The 16006-nt window shown below is 49.7% G+C and overlaps 1 protein-coding gene across 1 annotated transcript; it reads right to left on the bottom strand.

Annotated features, from left to right (window-relative positions):
* Positions 1-3145: 3145 nt before the first annotated feature.
* Positions 3146-15557, bottom strand: MYBPHL (myosin binding protein H like). Its single transcript, XM_028489039.2, is given in 11 exon segments — positions 3146-3525; positions 4279-4440; positions 4443-4464; positions 4801-4937; positions 5039-5216; positions 5355-5401; positions 5404-5490; positions 5703-5898; positions 6452-6540; positions 15372-15444; positions 15447-15557. Coding segments are annotated over 11 exon segments (1200 nt in total). The 5' UTR covers positions 15522-15557; the 3' UTR covers positions 3146-3391.
* Between the last annotated feature and the right edge of the window lie 449 nt (positions 15558-16006).

The raw sequence follows: 16006 nt of genomic DNA, 5'->3' as shown, positions 1-16006 counted from the left end.
GCTTCTCTCTCTTCAGGCAGGTAGTGGACATCAGAGGGAAAGAAGCTGTTAATTAACTGCATTCCATCTTCCCCTAGGAGCAGCATGAGTAGGGGAATTCTTCACCCACCTTCAGGTAAGTGGGAGAGGCAGTTTTAGCAAGTTGGAAGTTAATTTCTTCTAAGGAAACTCATCTCCAATTTTCTGTCACCAAATTATTATTTTGAAAGCTGTTGAAGAAAAAAAGCAATGGATCTGCTTTCTCTTCCATCAGAATGACAACAAAGCCAGAAAATATAGATTTCAGGCACAAGAATTCTTCACTCAGCGTAAGGCCACTAATCTGGGAAATAATGTGTCCCCCTCAGCTCAACTCCAAAATGGTATGTATGAATAAGAGTTAAAGATTTTGGGTAAATTATGAAGAAATGAATTAATGAAGAAATTATACCCCCTCCCAGGCACATGGTAAGCCTTAGTTGAGAAGGTACTTTGAGCATAGTGTTGAGTGCATAAATGAAAAACTTAAGGATTCCAGTGCAGTTCTCCTTGAATGCAGGGAAGCCTCTTGGTTATTGTGTACGTGACAGGCTGGCTCCAGACTCTGGCCCCTGCTCCCTAATGGCCCTCTCAACATTCTCAGCAGGGGTTCCGCAAGTGCATTAGACCCTACAAATGATTTGTGTGACTATTTTCTCAGTTTTCCCAAGGATGCTACCTAACTAGTAACATTCTAGATGCATAGGAAGAAGTTAATTTATGACATACAATGAATGCCTTGGGGCATTGGGACTTTCTCATAGAACTCCAGTTGAGAAAGGCTGGAATAGATACTTGGCCTCAACTGAAAATAGGCCTTTGGTCTGAACAGAAAAGCTCTTCTTCACACTCAGCCAAAACATACCCACTTCCTCCTCAAAACCTTGCCTTATATTTACTGCCTCCTAGAAATTTTTTCTTTCTTAAACCCATGATTCCAACCCAGACCGAAACAGTGGGGGTCCCTGGGTGAAAGAGATGAGAGGAAATAGGTAAGACTTGAAGTCAAACAGACGTGATTCAAATCTTAGAACTTCTACTTTCCAGCTACATAACTTGGAGCAATTTATAAGCTTCAACTCACTTATTTGTAAAATGAAGATTAAAAGAGATAACGCCTGATGCGTAGAAGGCTGTTTCAGTTATGTATTATTGTGTAACAAACCACCCAATATTTAGTGGTTTGAAACAACAGCAACTATTCATCTGCTCATGATTTTACAGTTTGGGCAGGGCTGTGCAAGGACAGCCTGTCTCTACATGAGGAGTAGAGATTGGGTTTGACTAGGGTTGAGGGGTCCAAGGTAGTCACACATGTCTAGGGCTGTGGTGCTGGCCGTCAGCTGGGATGCTTGGTTGTCCTCCACGTGGCCTCCCATAATTCAGTAATCTATCCTGAGATTCTTTACATGGGAGCCGACTTCCAAAAGCAAAAGCAGAGACTAGTAGACTTCTCAACTGGCATAGCATGACCTCCACTACATTCTTTTGGTCAAAGCAGGGCACATGGTCAGCCAGATTCAAGGTGGGAGAAAAAGACTCCAACTCTTGGTTGAAAGAGCACCATGACCATTCCAGGATGGGAGGAATTGTTGCTATCTCTTGCAGATTCCATCACAGAATGCCTTCAGTATCTTATTTGTTACAGAAATGAAAACATGTAAACAAGAGCACATCACTTTTATTCTTTCCCCAGGGCTTAATGAGACTCTGCACTGGTTTCTTCACTGCCTCCCTCCTCACATCTTAGTGCTCTGTCTTTAATTAGCTATGTGTGTATTTATGTGTCCTGCTGTCTGTGTCTCTGTGATAGATGTGCATCCTGTTTTCCAACTTATACTGGAAAGCACAGAGGGGAAGAGAGCAGGTCATCTTGAGCATCCCTTTGAGCACCTAGTACTGTATAGAGTTGTCATAGACTGTCTAGAGAAAAGGACAGTGTTAGGAACCTCTGTGGAAGAGAATGTAGTTATGGGAAGAGCAAGAGGCGTCTGGGGGTCCGCAGATTCCATACAGTCTGGCTAAAGGATTCCAACTTTCTCAATGGTTTTCTATATAGAAAGGCGCAAACAGATGGACACTTATGCAGCGAGGATCCACACCTTTATTTAGATTAGTCCAAACAGACACTATGCTGGATCTCCTTAAGAACAGTCTCGCCACAGGCTTCCTGGAGGCACAGAAAAGAGAGGGTATGTTGTGGCCATAACGGCAAACAGCGAGAGCTCATCCAGGCTGCTGAGGTGACCTCCTTTCATGGTCCCTCGGTCCTGTGCTCTGAATTCTGTATTTACCCTGCTTCGTTGCTGTCACTGACCAGGAGAGATGGAAAAGGGCACTAAGAGTAACAAGGATAACACTAACACAACATGACATTAACCTTAACCTTAATGCAGAGAGGGAATTGAGGGATGAGGAGAGAACTGGCTGTGCAAGCCAGCTGGCAGAGAGAGATCTCCTGAGAAGCTTGTACTTTTAATGCATCCCTCAAGGTTTTCATTTGCTAAAGACCAGTGAGAGGCTTAAATAAATGGCTTCTGGGATGGAATTCATTCTTGGGTTTCATTGGCCAGGAGCTGCAAGTCAGAGGAGATGTTGGGAACCAGTTCTCTTTAATTCTCCCATGAGCTTCTTTTTCACCCCACTCATCAGTTTATACACAACATTTCTGTTGTGAGTGATTTAGAGTCTGAAGGAGTTATCAAATTCTAAATGATGGTCTGAGTTGCCCTTTGCCAGTAACGTGCTGCTTGGGACCACATCCCCACATGTTCAATTAGTGTTGACATATAATGATAACAGTGGTTTTCTTCTCTTGGAAGGGAAGGAATCCAAAATCTTCAAAGTAAAAAGGAAGCAAACTCATCTGTTTTTCATCATGCTTAAGATGCTGAGGTAGAAACACTTAATTGATAGGAATATCTTCCTCTCTCTTTTTCTACCATGTGGTGGTGGTGGTGACCTCGGCCATCCTCCACTCCTGATTGTTTTCCTTGACACCTTTTCTTACAGCACCTGCTCACTCCCTCCCACAAAACCCCCTTACAATTAGGTAGGTGCTATCACTCTTCTTCAGAGGACCACTAGGTTTAATTCCTGTCATCAACTTGAGGAGTACAGATAGATAGAGGATGTGACAAAAGTAGACCTCATCTATGGTAAATTCCCTCCACAGGGATGATAGTATTCACTTGCAAGAAAAAAAGTGGTTAAAAGAAAAGTGGTTGCCAGTGAGTGTATGGTTGAAAGGCTCAGGAATACTTATCTGTCTCAGACTCAGCAACACTAGCCATAAACATGAAATACTCCATTCAGATCCCCTGTCCCTCTTTCCTTACCTTCCTCAGAGTTGCCTGTGTCTGCTTAGGGTGCCTCACTTAGGAGCTGCAAAATTCAGACATCTCTCCATGTTGACATCTCTCTGTTTTAACATCTCAGAAATCTCTGGGAAACCTTTCAGAGCATCGAGAAGGGATATACTTCCAGGTCTGGGGGGAGTCCATGGTGCTAATTAGGAGGGAAGAATAGGAATGTAATGGCCCATTCATTCCTGAGTCATGCTGTACATGCTTAGAAAGTGCCCACTGTGTGCCAGAAACTGGGCTGGACCCCGGGGGACAAAGGCGAATAAGATGGTCCCTGCCCTCACAGTGCTCACAGTTTATGGGGAAACAGATCAGTAAATAAATAATTATAAAACAATATTCTAAATGCAAAGATGGCAATCTGAGCAAGGGGACAGGAATGGATAAATGAATGAATACTTTAAAAGCGGTAGAGAGGATGTGCAATATTCCCTTTTAACCAACTAGAGACGAAAGTCCTCTGGTTTGTTTAAAAGCCCAATAAAAAGTTACAGCTTTCCCTGGACTGAGTCAGATTGTATAGTTTAATGAAAAATGATCTGGGTGAGGTTCAGCAGACTTGGCCTCTTTTCCACCATAGTGCCAACTCCTCAATTAACCAGCACTGGAAATCACAGGTAAACTGATCAATCACCTCCCTGTGCTTCAGGTTTCTCCTTTGAAAAGTGGAAATAGTGAGTGATTCTTCCTATATTACAGAATTATCATGGAGAGAAATGAGGAGTGGATGATAAAAATGGCTCCTCAAATACATCCTGATGATGACAGTGATGAGAAGGTCTGAAGGGGAAGCAAGCCGAGCCCTTCTCCATCTAGGCTTGTGTCTCTGCCCTCGACTTTCCCACCTGTGGAGAGAGGAGGTGATTGCACCCTCAGGTACGAGTTCTGCCCTTACCTTTCACATCCACCCGACAGTCCACTGACGCCTCCCCCAGGGGGTTCACGGCCTTGCAGGTGTAGATGCCCCCGTCAAAGGGGCCAGGCTTGTGGATTTCTAGGGAGAAGATTCCCAGGTGAGTGAGGGCTCTGTACTTGGGGTTGCCTTGGATATCCATCTGTTCTTTAGCCAGATGATCTTTGGCTGGAAGATAAAGATGAGGGGGGTGAGTCAGGAGCAACCAACAGGACTCCAGCCCCCCTGCCAGAGAGACAGCTTTGAATCTCGTGCCCAATTGCCAGCAGGTCATAAAGTGACATCTTCATATATGAGGAACAAACACTAAAAGCAAAACTGGCAACATTATCCACATCAGCCTGTCTTGGACACCAGTGCCCTGAGTGTTCCTACGTCATGTGCTGTGGAAGAGGCAGATGATGGTGACGGGAACAAATGTTTTGGTTAGAATGTTCTTTGACACAGCTAAGGTTAGAGCAGAGGCAGGAAGCAGCACAGCCACCCACAGACCTCCCTGCTCACCCTGGGGGAGGCATGGACGCAGCAGAAGAGCTGGGTGTCACAGCCAATGACTGTAGTGCAATCTGCCAGAGGCTGGGTGAACTTCGGGGCTTCTGAGAAATCTCACTGGGCAAACCCCTCGGTCTTGTAAACAGTAGCTGAGGGGACCAGGAAGGGCCTTGCTGTAGTGCCTGAGAGCCCCATCCCTCTTCAACTCTTTCTCCTTAACTCTTCCCAGCTCCAAGTCTCGGTGCCTTACCTGCTTTCTGGATGTGGGCCAGGTTGGCAGTGACAGAGGCTGTCTGGCTGAGACCACAGAGGCTGTTTTGCTGAGTCTTTTTCTCAGCAAAGACTCGAAATGCATAGGAGTTGCCGACCATGAGGTCGGAGACTGTGCAGCTGGCGCGGTGATAGCGCTCCAGCACCATGAGCCACAGCTGTGGAGCCCCGAAAGATGCCCGGAATGAGACCCCTCTTTTGGCAACTCACTCTGCCCCAGCCTACTGCGTGGAACTACCAGAGTCCCATTCCAGAACGTGCTGTTCCTCCCTCCCTCCATCCCAGCTGGGCCTCACCCCAGATTTGGTGTCAGCCTTCTGCACCGCGTATCCCAGGAGTGCGTTCCTCTGTCTTGGGGCGGAGTCCACTCCAGGGTAGTGCTGGAGCCCCAGACATCCACCAACTTGATACTCTGAGGAGAGCCTGGCCTCTCTGAAAGGGCCAAGCATGGCAGCGGGCATGGCACGCCTCACACGCCAGTACATCACTCCAGGAGGGGCCCCTCTGCTTCTGCTCGGCCACCCCTCCCTTCACCCACCACTGCGTCCCACAGCCCTGCTTCCCCGGCTCTCTGTGCTGATTCCTCTTCAGGCTGGGGTGGGAGCCCCCAAGGACCACATCGTCTCCCATTCCCTGCACTGTACCGATCACCAGGGTGTCAATGGTGGCGGTGGCCTCCAGCCCGCCCAGCTGCACACGGAGCTGGCAGTGACCCGAGTCAGCACGCTGGGCCTCTCAGATGAAGAGGATGGAGTCCCGCTCCCCATTCCGCATGCTCACATGACTGGCGTCCAAGGCGCAGCCGTCATGCGTGCAGATGGCTTGAGGTTGGGGTTTGCCCTGAGAAATGGGGAGAAGGCTGTGAGCTGCCCCGAGAGGCCTCTTGCCACTCCCGGCTGCAACATGGGTCAGATCCACCAGGTCCACGTGGTGACTTGACTCGCAGCTGCAAATTCCTTGAGTGAGAGGTTGGTGGACTGTCCCAGCGGACTTCCATCTCTCAGCAACAGCCTCAGGATCATGGGAAAGGGGGATGGCTTTGAGTCTCCCCGCCTCTGAAAGTCTAGGTCATGGACACTCAGGGCAGCTGGGACTAAAAATAGCTGCCCAAACTCCTGAGAGCCCTCCAAACTGAGAGCTCCCAGACCCCTGCTGACTGAAGGGCATGGATTAGCCTCACATCATCACCTGGGCATGCCCGACCTGACCTGACCCCAGCACCCCGCAGGAGTGCTGATGGAAGGGCTGTTTGGCCTCACACTTGGTGACATGCCCCTTCCATTCAAGGCTAGGGCAACTGTCCCACTGCTAGCAGGACTCTTGTTTTTTGTTTCCAAATCAAAACCCTGGCCTGGCCCCAGTCATGGACTCAACGTGGGGCTGGCATGATCACCTGGAACGGGATTAGTAGATTCAGAGTGTCTCCAAACTTCCCGACGTAGGTCTGCCTCAGGGCCTGAGGTAGCTAGATCTTGGGGTGCTCTGAGTGATGGAAAGAGAGAGAACAGGGGGTGGTGAGCCTCCCTGGAGGGAAGAGGAGAGTTTAGAGGAAGTAGAAGTGGATGCTGCATCTAGCTGTGCTCCATGGCCAGGTGACCCAGGCAACACTCAGCAAATTAAGCCCTCCTTCGGGGAATGGGAAGATAGCTCCCATTGTCTCACTGGGATTTAGGGATAAGCAACCAGCTGTGGGATCCTCTAGAGAGAGTTAGTCTCAGCAGAAAGAGCACTGAAGCGTGAGCCTGACACCTACTTCTTTTAATTGGTAACTCTCTACCATCGACTTTTCATCAACTGAGATTTCTTTTTTGTTTGTGCACAAACCAGTCCAGTCCGAGTGGTCTGTCTTTCCACTCCTTTTCTACATTTGTCCTCAACAATACTCCTTTTATCAAGGCCACTTTCAATGTCAATCCTGACCCCCAAGTGTCCGCCCCGCTCCCCAGTTTGGTGCCAGACCCCGAGGAGAAAGCTTTATATTCTGCAGGCAGAGTCAACACCCTGGCCCCACCAGGACAGCACTGATGTCACTGCGGAGGGAGCTGGCTTCTGGTCCCTTCTCTGCAGGGCTGCCCTGTTCAGGGGCCTGCACAGTGTCTTCCAGGCTGTGGAGGATCACTTTGTACAGTCAGAATCTGGGAAAGATTAGGTCCACTGCTTACTCCCCCTTGATCTTCCAGGCGTGTTCCAGTGAGAAGAGAGATTAGATTATGTTTATTGGCTTCCAGGATGAAGACAGGAGATGCTCAGGAAAGTGCTGAGTGTAAGTTTGGGGAATGACCAGGTGTAACTTCCTCTCAGGATGCCTCGGCTGAGGAAGTGCAAACATCCCACCTGGGTTCCTTTCGGATCCTGGCTGAAATCTACTCCATTTTCCAGGCTTCTGGTGCTACTGCCTCCTCCTTTCTCAGGCAGAGACAGTCCCCCGCTGCTGTAGTCTTACAGGGAGTGTGACAGTCTCAGTTCCCACCAACTCCCCAGCCTCCCCACTCCTTCATTCCTAGCAGTTGGAAGAACTCCACCCCAGCACACAACTGTGGCAAACAGCTCGATAGCAGATTCCACACTTTTTGATAACACACATTTCCCTGTAAATACATCCCTGAACATTCACCCCAATGTATGTATGTTTACTTACAAATTGAACTGTTTAAAATGTACATTACATAATGCAGAATTTGAATGGTGAAATTGAAAATAAAATAAACGAAGGGTCTACGAAGCTCTTCCTACACCTCAGTTTGTAGATGGTTGTTTAGAGACCAGGAACTTCCGTAGTCCGCCCCGATTAGCATCTCGAGATTACTTGGGCTTTGTGGATGAATAGAGACAGAAATATTCAGTGCATGCTGTCCATTTTATTTACCTAGTTTCCTTTTTCACCATGTGGCTTACGTTTTAACCTGGGTTGTGCTGTCTTAGGCTGCGCCTCACCCCTCTACCCTGACAGAAGTGGGAACTGCGTGGTACGGGGCCTCCAGTGCTCTGAGTGCTGTCCTGCCCGTACGGCCCAGGGCCTGAGGCCTCAGCAAGGACTCAGCTCGGAGCCCAGGCAGCTGAATGACCCTGCTCGGCTGCCCTCTGTTCGACTTTGGCAGTTTGGGTGGAGGCGGGGCATGAAGAACAGAAGAAGTGTTGTGTGATGTGTTCCTCTCCTGTGGCCATCTTGGCAAGCGACCAAGGAGTTGAGAACAGGCGGATATGACTTCAGATTTTTCTGCAAAAAGAGGGCGGCAATTGAAAAGGAGGGTCGAAACCTCATCTTGTTGGGCTTGGTTCCCCACTGCTGAGTGAGGACCTAACCCTTCACTCTTGCCGGGGAGAGGGCTGGGGAGAAGCCGGCTCTGCTGTCCCTTGTGCTTCCTGCAGAACCTCTGAGTTAGGAAGGACCTTGGTGAGCACCCAGAGCAAGGAGAAGACTGGAAGGAAAGGGCTGGGAGAGAGAAACAGCTTTGCTGTTGACCTCACGGCCGGTTGTGAAGTCGTGCTGGCACCAGGACTCACGCCTCCCCATCTAGGAATGTGTGTCTGAAGGACCTGTTCTCTGAGCATGACAGCATATCTGTCCACTTACCTGCCCTTCAGTGTCCACCTGGGACTGGGCACCACAGTCAGGGCTCCTGCAGCGATCTTGCCCCTGGAGGGAAGAGGCCATAAGGGAAGGCAGGGGGCCACACTCAAGGATTGAAAAGGCTGATGTGAGGAAAGGAACCCAGGCTGTCATTCCTGGAAGAGGTGCCAGTTGAGCCCTGCTCTGCTTACACCTCAGGTAGGAAGGGGGCTTCTATAGGTAGGTGCATGCTGATGTATATAGTATTTGTTCCCACTTAGTCTTTCCTAGAAAAATATCTTGGAAAAGGTTAGAATTGTTTCACTTGAACTAAGGAGAAAAATGAAAGAAATAAGTTTATGTGGAACGTAAGCTAAGACAGGGGAATTAGGAGGAGCATGAGCAGAATATTGCCCTGAGACCCAGAGGGGACGCCAGCAGGGGGCAGAGACAGAGGAGAAAGGCTGACAGCCAGGGTGGTGGATGCTTCCTCCCTGGAGGGCTTCTGGGCCAGTTCTTTGCTTAGAAGTGGGATTCCCTGACAAGATGGTGAATCAATAGGGGACAAACTTCAGTTACTATTTAGAATGTTCCAAGTCTGAGGACTAGTAGGCAAGGATTCTGCTCTCAGCAGTCTCCCAGCCCCAGTGGGCGGGCAGAGGATGGGCTTAAGGCTAAAGCCGCTGACAAAATATGGGAGGTGACAGAGAGTGTGTGACAGCTCCAGGTGCCTGGGCTGCAGCAAGCTCTTCCCCAGTGCACCCCAGGCCTTGAATCTGCCCAGCAAACGAGCAATCTGACCCCTTGCTAAGAGTGTTAATAGGAGGGGTCATCTGGGACATCTCTTTTCACACATCCACAGTCAAGAGAGGTGTTAATTGTACTGACCTTGGAGAAACATGGCTTTCCCTGACACCCAAGGTCTTTCTCCTCCTCATATGCCAGGAGGGATGTGAACCAAAGGCTGCAGCCCTAAAGCAGAACCTCGGTTTTCTAAGACCAGGTCTGAGACAGCCGCAGTTTGTCTATGAGGTTTTCTCCCTTCATAGAGTCTTAGGTAAAAGACATTTTGAAAAGTCCTTTGAGAGCCCTTGGCTTCTGAGCTGTGTTGCTCTCAGCACTGAATTTCTCTCAGACAGAATACTGTCTTAAAAAGGAGTGGAGAAGGAAACTACTTAAAGTCCAGAGATCTCGACTTCTCTTGATTAGAAAATCCTTCCTAATTCTACCGAATTTCATCCTGCTGAGGTTTATGCCCATTTCCTTATTCTCTGCTCATGGGAAATAATTGTTCCCATCTGCTCATAACTTGGTTTCACATGGCTAAAGACTTTCTGCCAGCGATTCCCTAAGGACTGTGTAGTTCAGATTGATGGTATTAATTATGGCCCAGAGAATGAAGGAACAAGATAGACACATTGAAAGCGTGGAGGAGTGTGTGCGTGTGTGTGTGCAAGACTGCAAGTTCGTGTGCGTGTGTGCACACACACGCACAGGCCTGTGTGAGCGCACGGTTACCAAAAGAGGGCAAATGCACAAGGCAAGCTATGGCTCCCAAAAAACCCCAGAGATTTCCAGGGATCCAAAAAGTACCAGCATTTCTTACAGAAACGTTAGCAGATGCATAGGGTGTGGCCTTGACCTTATCAGAAACTTGTCTGGAGGAGTGTGGTGGGAAAGAAATGTGGTGACTTCAAAAAAACACCAAAAAACCCTGTGAAGGACAAGAGTGTCACTTCCTTGAAGGCCGTGAAACTAAGATCAGAAAAAATAAAAGGACATAGAAATAGGCAACACTTCTCCGAGGAAAAGACTCCATCACCCTCTTCCCTTGTGGCAGTCTCCCCCTCATGCTGATGACGGTAGCCCTGGCTCGGTGTCACTTTCTCCAACCCTTCTCCAGTCATGATTCCTGATCATCTCAACACCCAGACTTCCAGTCCCTGCAGGGCCTCTCCCAGCCTTGCCTGCCACTCCTCCAATGAGTTCGTCCTCCCCCGCTTCAGCCCATGGTTCCTTTGGTCATTGTCTAGACCAATAACTATAGCCACTCTAGAATCTGAATTTTTTTTTTTTTTTTTTTTTTTTTTTTTTTTTTTTGCGGCACGCGGGCCCCTGGCTCGGTGTCACTTTCTCCAACCCTTCTCCAGTCATGATTCCTGATCATCTCAACACCCAGACTTCCAGTCCCTGCAGGGCCTCTCCCAGCCTTGCCTGCCACTCCTCCAATGAGTTCGTCCTCCCCCGCTTCAGCCCATGGTTCCTTTGGTCATTGTCTAGACCAATAACTATAGCCACTCTAGAATCTGAATTTTTTTTTTTTTTTTTTTTTTTTTTTTTTTTTTTGCGGCACGCGGGCCTCTCACTGCTGTGGCCTCTCCTGTTGCGGAGCACAGGCTCCGGACGCGCAGGCTCAGCGGCCGTGGCTCACGGGCCCAGCCGCTCCGCGGCATGTGGGATCTTCCCGGACCGGGGCACGAACCCGTGTCCCCTGCATCGGCAGGAGGACTCTCAACCACTGCGCCACCAGGGAAGCCCTAGAATCTGAATTTCAAGCGTCCCACTCTCTCAACACCACCTCCATGACAGGGATGGCTAATTGCTCACAACAATTTATACATATTATCTCTTCCATAGTATAGGGATCTCTGAGAAGGAGCTGCCCCACTTGCTGTATGACAATGAGACTAATTCTTGCCAGTGAAATGTGAGTGGAAGTGATGAGAATCACTTCTGAGCTGAGGCTTTTAATGAATGAGTTCTCTGTTTCCCATCTGCTAACTGCATGCACATGATCACGGGGCCCTAAGGCATGGCGGAGCCACAAGATGGAAGAGGCCCGGGTCCCTGAATTAGTGCTGGAGAACTATCTGCTGAGTAGGAATGCTTGCTTTTAGTTGTTTTGCTAGCAAGGAATAAACATCTATTGTATTTGAGCCTTAAATTCTGAGGCCTGTTTTATCAACTCGCATAACCTAATGAACAGTCTCTATCCCTTCAGCTCCCTCCCCCTAAAGCTCCGCCAGCAGTGATCCTTCAGCCTACTGAGACCTCTGATTCATTATCTTCTCACCCCTTCACTCTTCATCACCCCTACATGTTATCACTTTCTTTCCCACCCAAATTAGATTCCATGGTCATCGTTAGACTCACTCCCTTGCATACCCACTCAAAGCCCTAATCCTTTTCCACTTCCTAGCAATACCCAGCCCCAGTTAAATACACCCCCTCAGTGTCTGCATCCACACAGCCAAACATGACTGGGGAAAAATATTACAAAACTATGCTGACTTTAAATTGATGGCCATTGCCTCCAAATGGACCCTGGCAGATCTGCCAGACTTCCCTAATTCACTCAATCTCCTGTTCTCCTGGGTGACTGTTGTACACCCTCTTCTAAAACTTCCATACCTTCTCCTGAATCCTCATTCTCAGTTGACAATCTTGGTAGTGTCTAAAGCCTGCCTATAGCCTATTCTTAACTCAGCAGCCAGAAAAGTCTTAAAACCTACACCTGATCATGCCAGAACTCACCTAAAACCCTGCACTGGCTGCCCAACTGTCTCAGGGTTGAACCAGTGTTCACAATGGTCCTGCTACCTCTTTGACCCCAAACCTGCTATTCTCTCCCTCACTCTGCTACAGACACAGTGGCCCCAATCCATAACGCACACTCCTGCCTCAGGGCCTTTGCACTTACTGTTCTCTCTGTGGAAAACCTTCACTCTCAATATCTGCATGCATTGTCCTCTGGTCTCCTTTAAGTTGCTGCTCAAATCACCTTATTAACAAGACTTTCACTGAATATCCTGTTTGAAACAGCAAGTACACTTCCCACCCCAGCACTTTATACCCTCCTCTTTCTCTGCTTTATTTTTCAGCATAGCAGTTATCACTTTCTGATATTTTATTTGCTTATTTATTATCTATCTCCTTAAATAGAATGTAATCTCCACAAGGGAAGTTATTTTTGCCTATTTTGTGCATTTTTGTAACAGTGCCTGGCACATAATAGACACAAAGTAAATATTTGTAGAAGGAAGAAAGAGGAGAGGAAGGGACAGTGGGAGGGTGGGAGGGAGGAAGGAAGGATGGTCACTTCAAGGCTAGGGATTCAGCTTCCCAAGCCTGGAAGACACAGAACAGTCCAGATTGAAAGAGGACACAGGGTCAGTTGGAAGCAATCGAGCTGATATCAGCAGATGGGCCCTCCTACTGGGTCTCAGGGTCCCGTCTTCCCCGTGTCAGGGTGCAGTCTGTCCCATGGCTCTCACTCTTTCGAAAGCTCTCCTCTGGCCCCTGCCCAGCATTGCCTCCAGGACACAGTGCCTCTGTGTAGTGCTGAGAGTGACAGAGGATGGTTTCCCAGTGCCAAACACCTACTTCTGCTTATTTAGCCATGGAGCAGTCTTTCTTTTTTTTTTTTTTTTTTTGCGGTACGCAGACCTCTCACTGCTGTGGCCTCTCCCGTTGTGGAGCACAGGCTCCGGACGCGCATGGCTCACGGGCCCAGCCGCTCCGTGGCATATGGGATCTTCCCGGACCGGGGCACGAACCCGTGTCCCCTGCATTGGCAGGCGGACTCTCAACCACTGCGCCACCAGGGAAGCCCAGTCTTTCTTGACTAAAATCTCAGTGTCGGCCAGTTGCAGTTCATTTTAATGTCAAAAATATTTTGACGCCTGCTCTATTTCATGTGCACTCACATGCTAGCCGCTGTGCCCTTCTATGTCCCATAGAGCTCCCCATAAGGAAGAGGAGGCGTTAAGAGGAAGGAAAAGTCCTTGGTGCTCACAGGGAACTTCGGGGCCATCTAGCCCAGCACCATAGCACCCTCCTGAAGACCTCTGGTTAGGCTTCTGTGATTCTATGAACTCCCTGAACTTTGTTGAGTATTTTTCTTGGAGCAAGGATCCACAGCTTTCATCAGATTTTCCTAGGGATCCATATGCACCAAAGGGTTAAGAACTCTGATTTAGTTAAACCTCTCAATTTACCGATGAGAAAATAGAAGCCCAGAGGGGTGGATTGACTTGCCTTGGGTCACAGGACAGAGCTAGGGTTTGAACTCATGTCTTCTTTTCCCAACCGGATAACAGATGCAAACACTTTGCACAATGTCACAAGGAGTCCTTGCTGCTAGTGACCTCTGGGATGCCGGTGGGTTGAGTCGCTGGGTGCTGGTGGCCCTGAGGCCACACACAAGATCAGGGCCCTTCAGGCCGCACGTGGGGGCTGTGGCCAGGGGCTGTCAGGAGGGAGGAGTCGGGGAGGGATGAGCGCCCTCCCCCAGGGTTTTGTGGAGACCAGTGGTCAGAGAGTCAGCAGTCCTGGCTCTCATTCTCCCTCTGTGACTTCTTCCCTGGGCCTTTTGGGGAAGAAACTGGTTTTCTGCCTCCAGACCATTCCAGCCTAGTATGTTCCCAATAACTTCTGCTCTCTTTACCTGTTTTTCAGTGGGGCAAACTCGGTCGGCTCTCTGCCCCTGACATTCAAATAGCTCCTGAAGACCCAGCATCTTCCATCAGGATGATAAGAGGCAGCAAACTTTCCCTCCACAACCCTATTTGCAGGGAGAACTCAGTCTTTATCCCTGACTTGGAAATAATTTATTATCTATTCACATCTTTGTTTGGCCTCTTCCAAGGCACTTTGGATTATCTCAACAATCCTTTTGACTACCTTACCAGGTAGATACTATTACTCACCATTTTACAGAGAGGAAATTGAAACGGAGCAGTCCATTGACTTGGCCAAGGTCACGGAGCTGCTGGAGGTGGCCCTGGGAATTGAGTCTAGATGCTGTCTTCTTTTCCTACCTCTCCCTACCCAGGGATTCCACGGTGTCTCGTTTGTGGTCTTTGCATCCTCTGCACTCAAGACTCCAAGGGGCCAGAAGTGGGGACTTTGCGCAGGGAACTGTCTTAAATGTTTCGTGCAGCCCCTGTAGTTGCTTCCGCCGATTACCTCTCAGGAGAGGGCAAGAGCCAGGCTCCCGTCTCCCACTTCCGTCGGCTGAGCCAGGTGCAGTGGGAACCACCCAGGGTAAATGTCACAGAGCTGTTAGCTACAAAGTCCTCAGCCAGGGGCAGTCTGGGGGTGGGCAGCAGGGCTGCTGGCAGCGAACTCTGGGGCTGGAAGGGGCACCCACCACCTCCTAACTCGAAAATGCCTTTATGCTGAGGGGCTCACAGAGACCACAGAGAGGGAGCCAAATTCTTCTTCCGGACGGTCTCTGCTTCCGTGGAGCTCAGGCTCAAAGAGGCTAGGGTTTCCCGTGGGAGCCAGTGGAGATGTTGGGGTAGGTGGAGGACCCACAGCTCTACCGAGGGCGAGGCGGAGCATCCCATACTGTTCACTACTTAGCCTCCCGGTGGCTCTAAGCTTTTTGTTTCTTTCTTCTCCAAATCCAGATGGACACCATCTCACCCCTCATTCCCTTCCTGACTGGCGTTGGTATATCAGGTCCCTGTGACAGACATATTTTAAAGGTAAAAATACAAACCTATCATTATTAGTCACTGTAAATTGCCACAAACATCATTCACTGACTTTTCAGGTAAAAAGCAAAAACTCAGCAGAGACATTTGAGCAGCAAGCTAGAATCCACCAAGGAAGGGGGTGGGGGCTCCAATGGATGCTCCCCCATCCTAAGTACAAATCCCACGAAAGCATTTAGATCTGCAAAACCTACGGAGGTGCAGTCAGGGCGGTAGTGCATCCTCCCAACTCCCACGGCTCACTCCCCATCCCCATGGATCACCTTCTGTGGGGGGCAGGAGCTGGGGAATGGGGCTGACGGTCCCCCGCCGAGGTGAAGCCTGGGCTCCGTCAGGTCAGCATCGGTTAGGCTGGCTTCTTTCACCTTCGGCGTGGATCCCGAGGCCATCTCCAGAGCTGTGGCTGCCTCCATGCTGGGCCGCCCCAAGCCTGGGCTCCAGAGGAAGATTTTCACTGTTGGTGGTGAGGGAGGGGCTGAGCACCTGCTCTCCAGCCCGGCCTCCCCAGGGTCCCAGCCACAGGGTTATGTAACGGGGCTGGCCTGTTCCCACCCAGCTACTCCCAGAGGGCTGAAGCAGGGGCTAGGGGAAGAGCGGGGAGCAGACCCCAGCCCAGAATAGCTGCAGGAGGAGGACCCGGTAGTCCTGTTATCTTGGGAGAGAGACGACACCTCTCTCACGGCACCAGGGAGGGAGGGGAGCGTTCGAGCTGCAAACAGCCCCTCCCCACCCAGACCATCCAAATGGGCCCTCTGGCTTCTGGCAGGAGGATTGGGTGACATCTCGGCTCCTGACCTCCAGCTCATCCGAGGGTGTCCAGGTCCAAGGAAGGGGCCCCAGGATTAGCTGATTCACAGGCACACCTTTAGGTGGTCTCTCCCTCTCTGCTCCCACATTC

Source organism: Physeter macrocephalus, chromosome 4, assembly GCF_002837175.3.
Source record: "Physeter macrocephalus isolate SW-GA chromosome 4, ASM283717v5, whole genome shotgun sequence".
Taxonomy (NCBI): domain Eukaryota; kingdom Metazoa; phylum Chordata; class Mammalia; order Artiodactyla; family Physeteridae; genus Physeter; species Physeter macrocephalus.
This window is presented reverse-complemented; position numbering and strand designations above follow the sequence as displayed.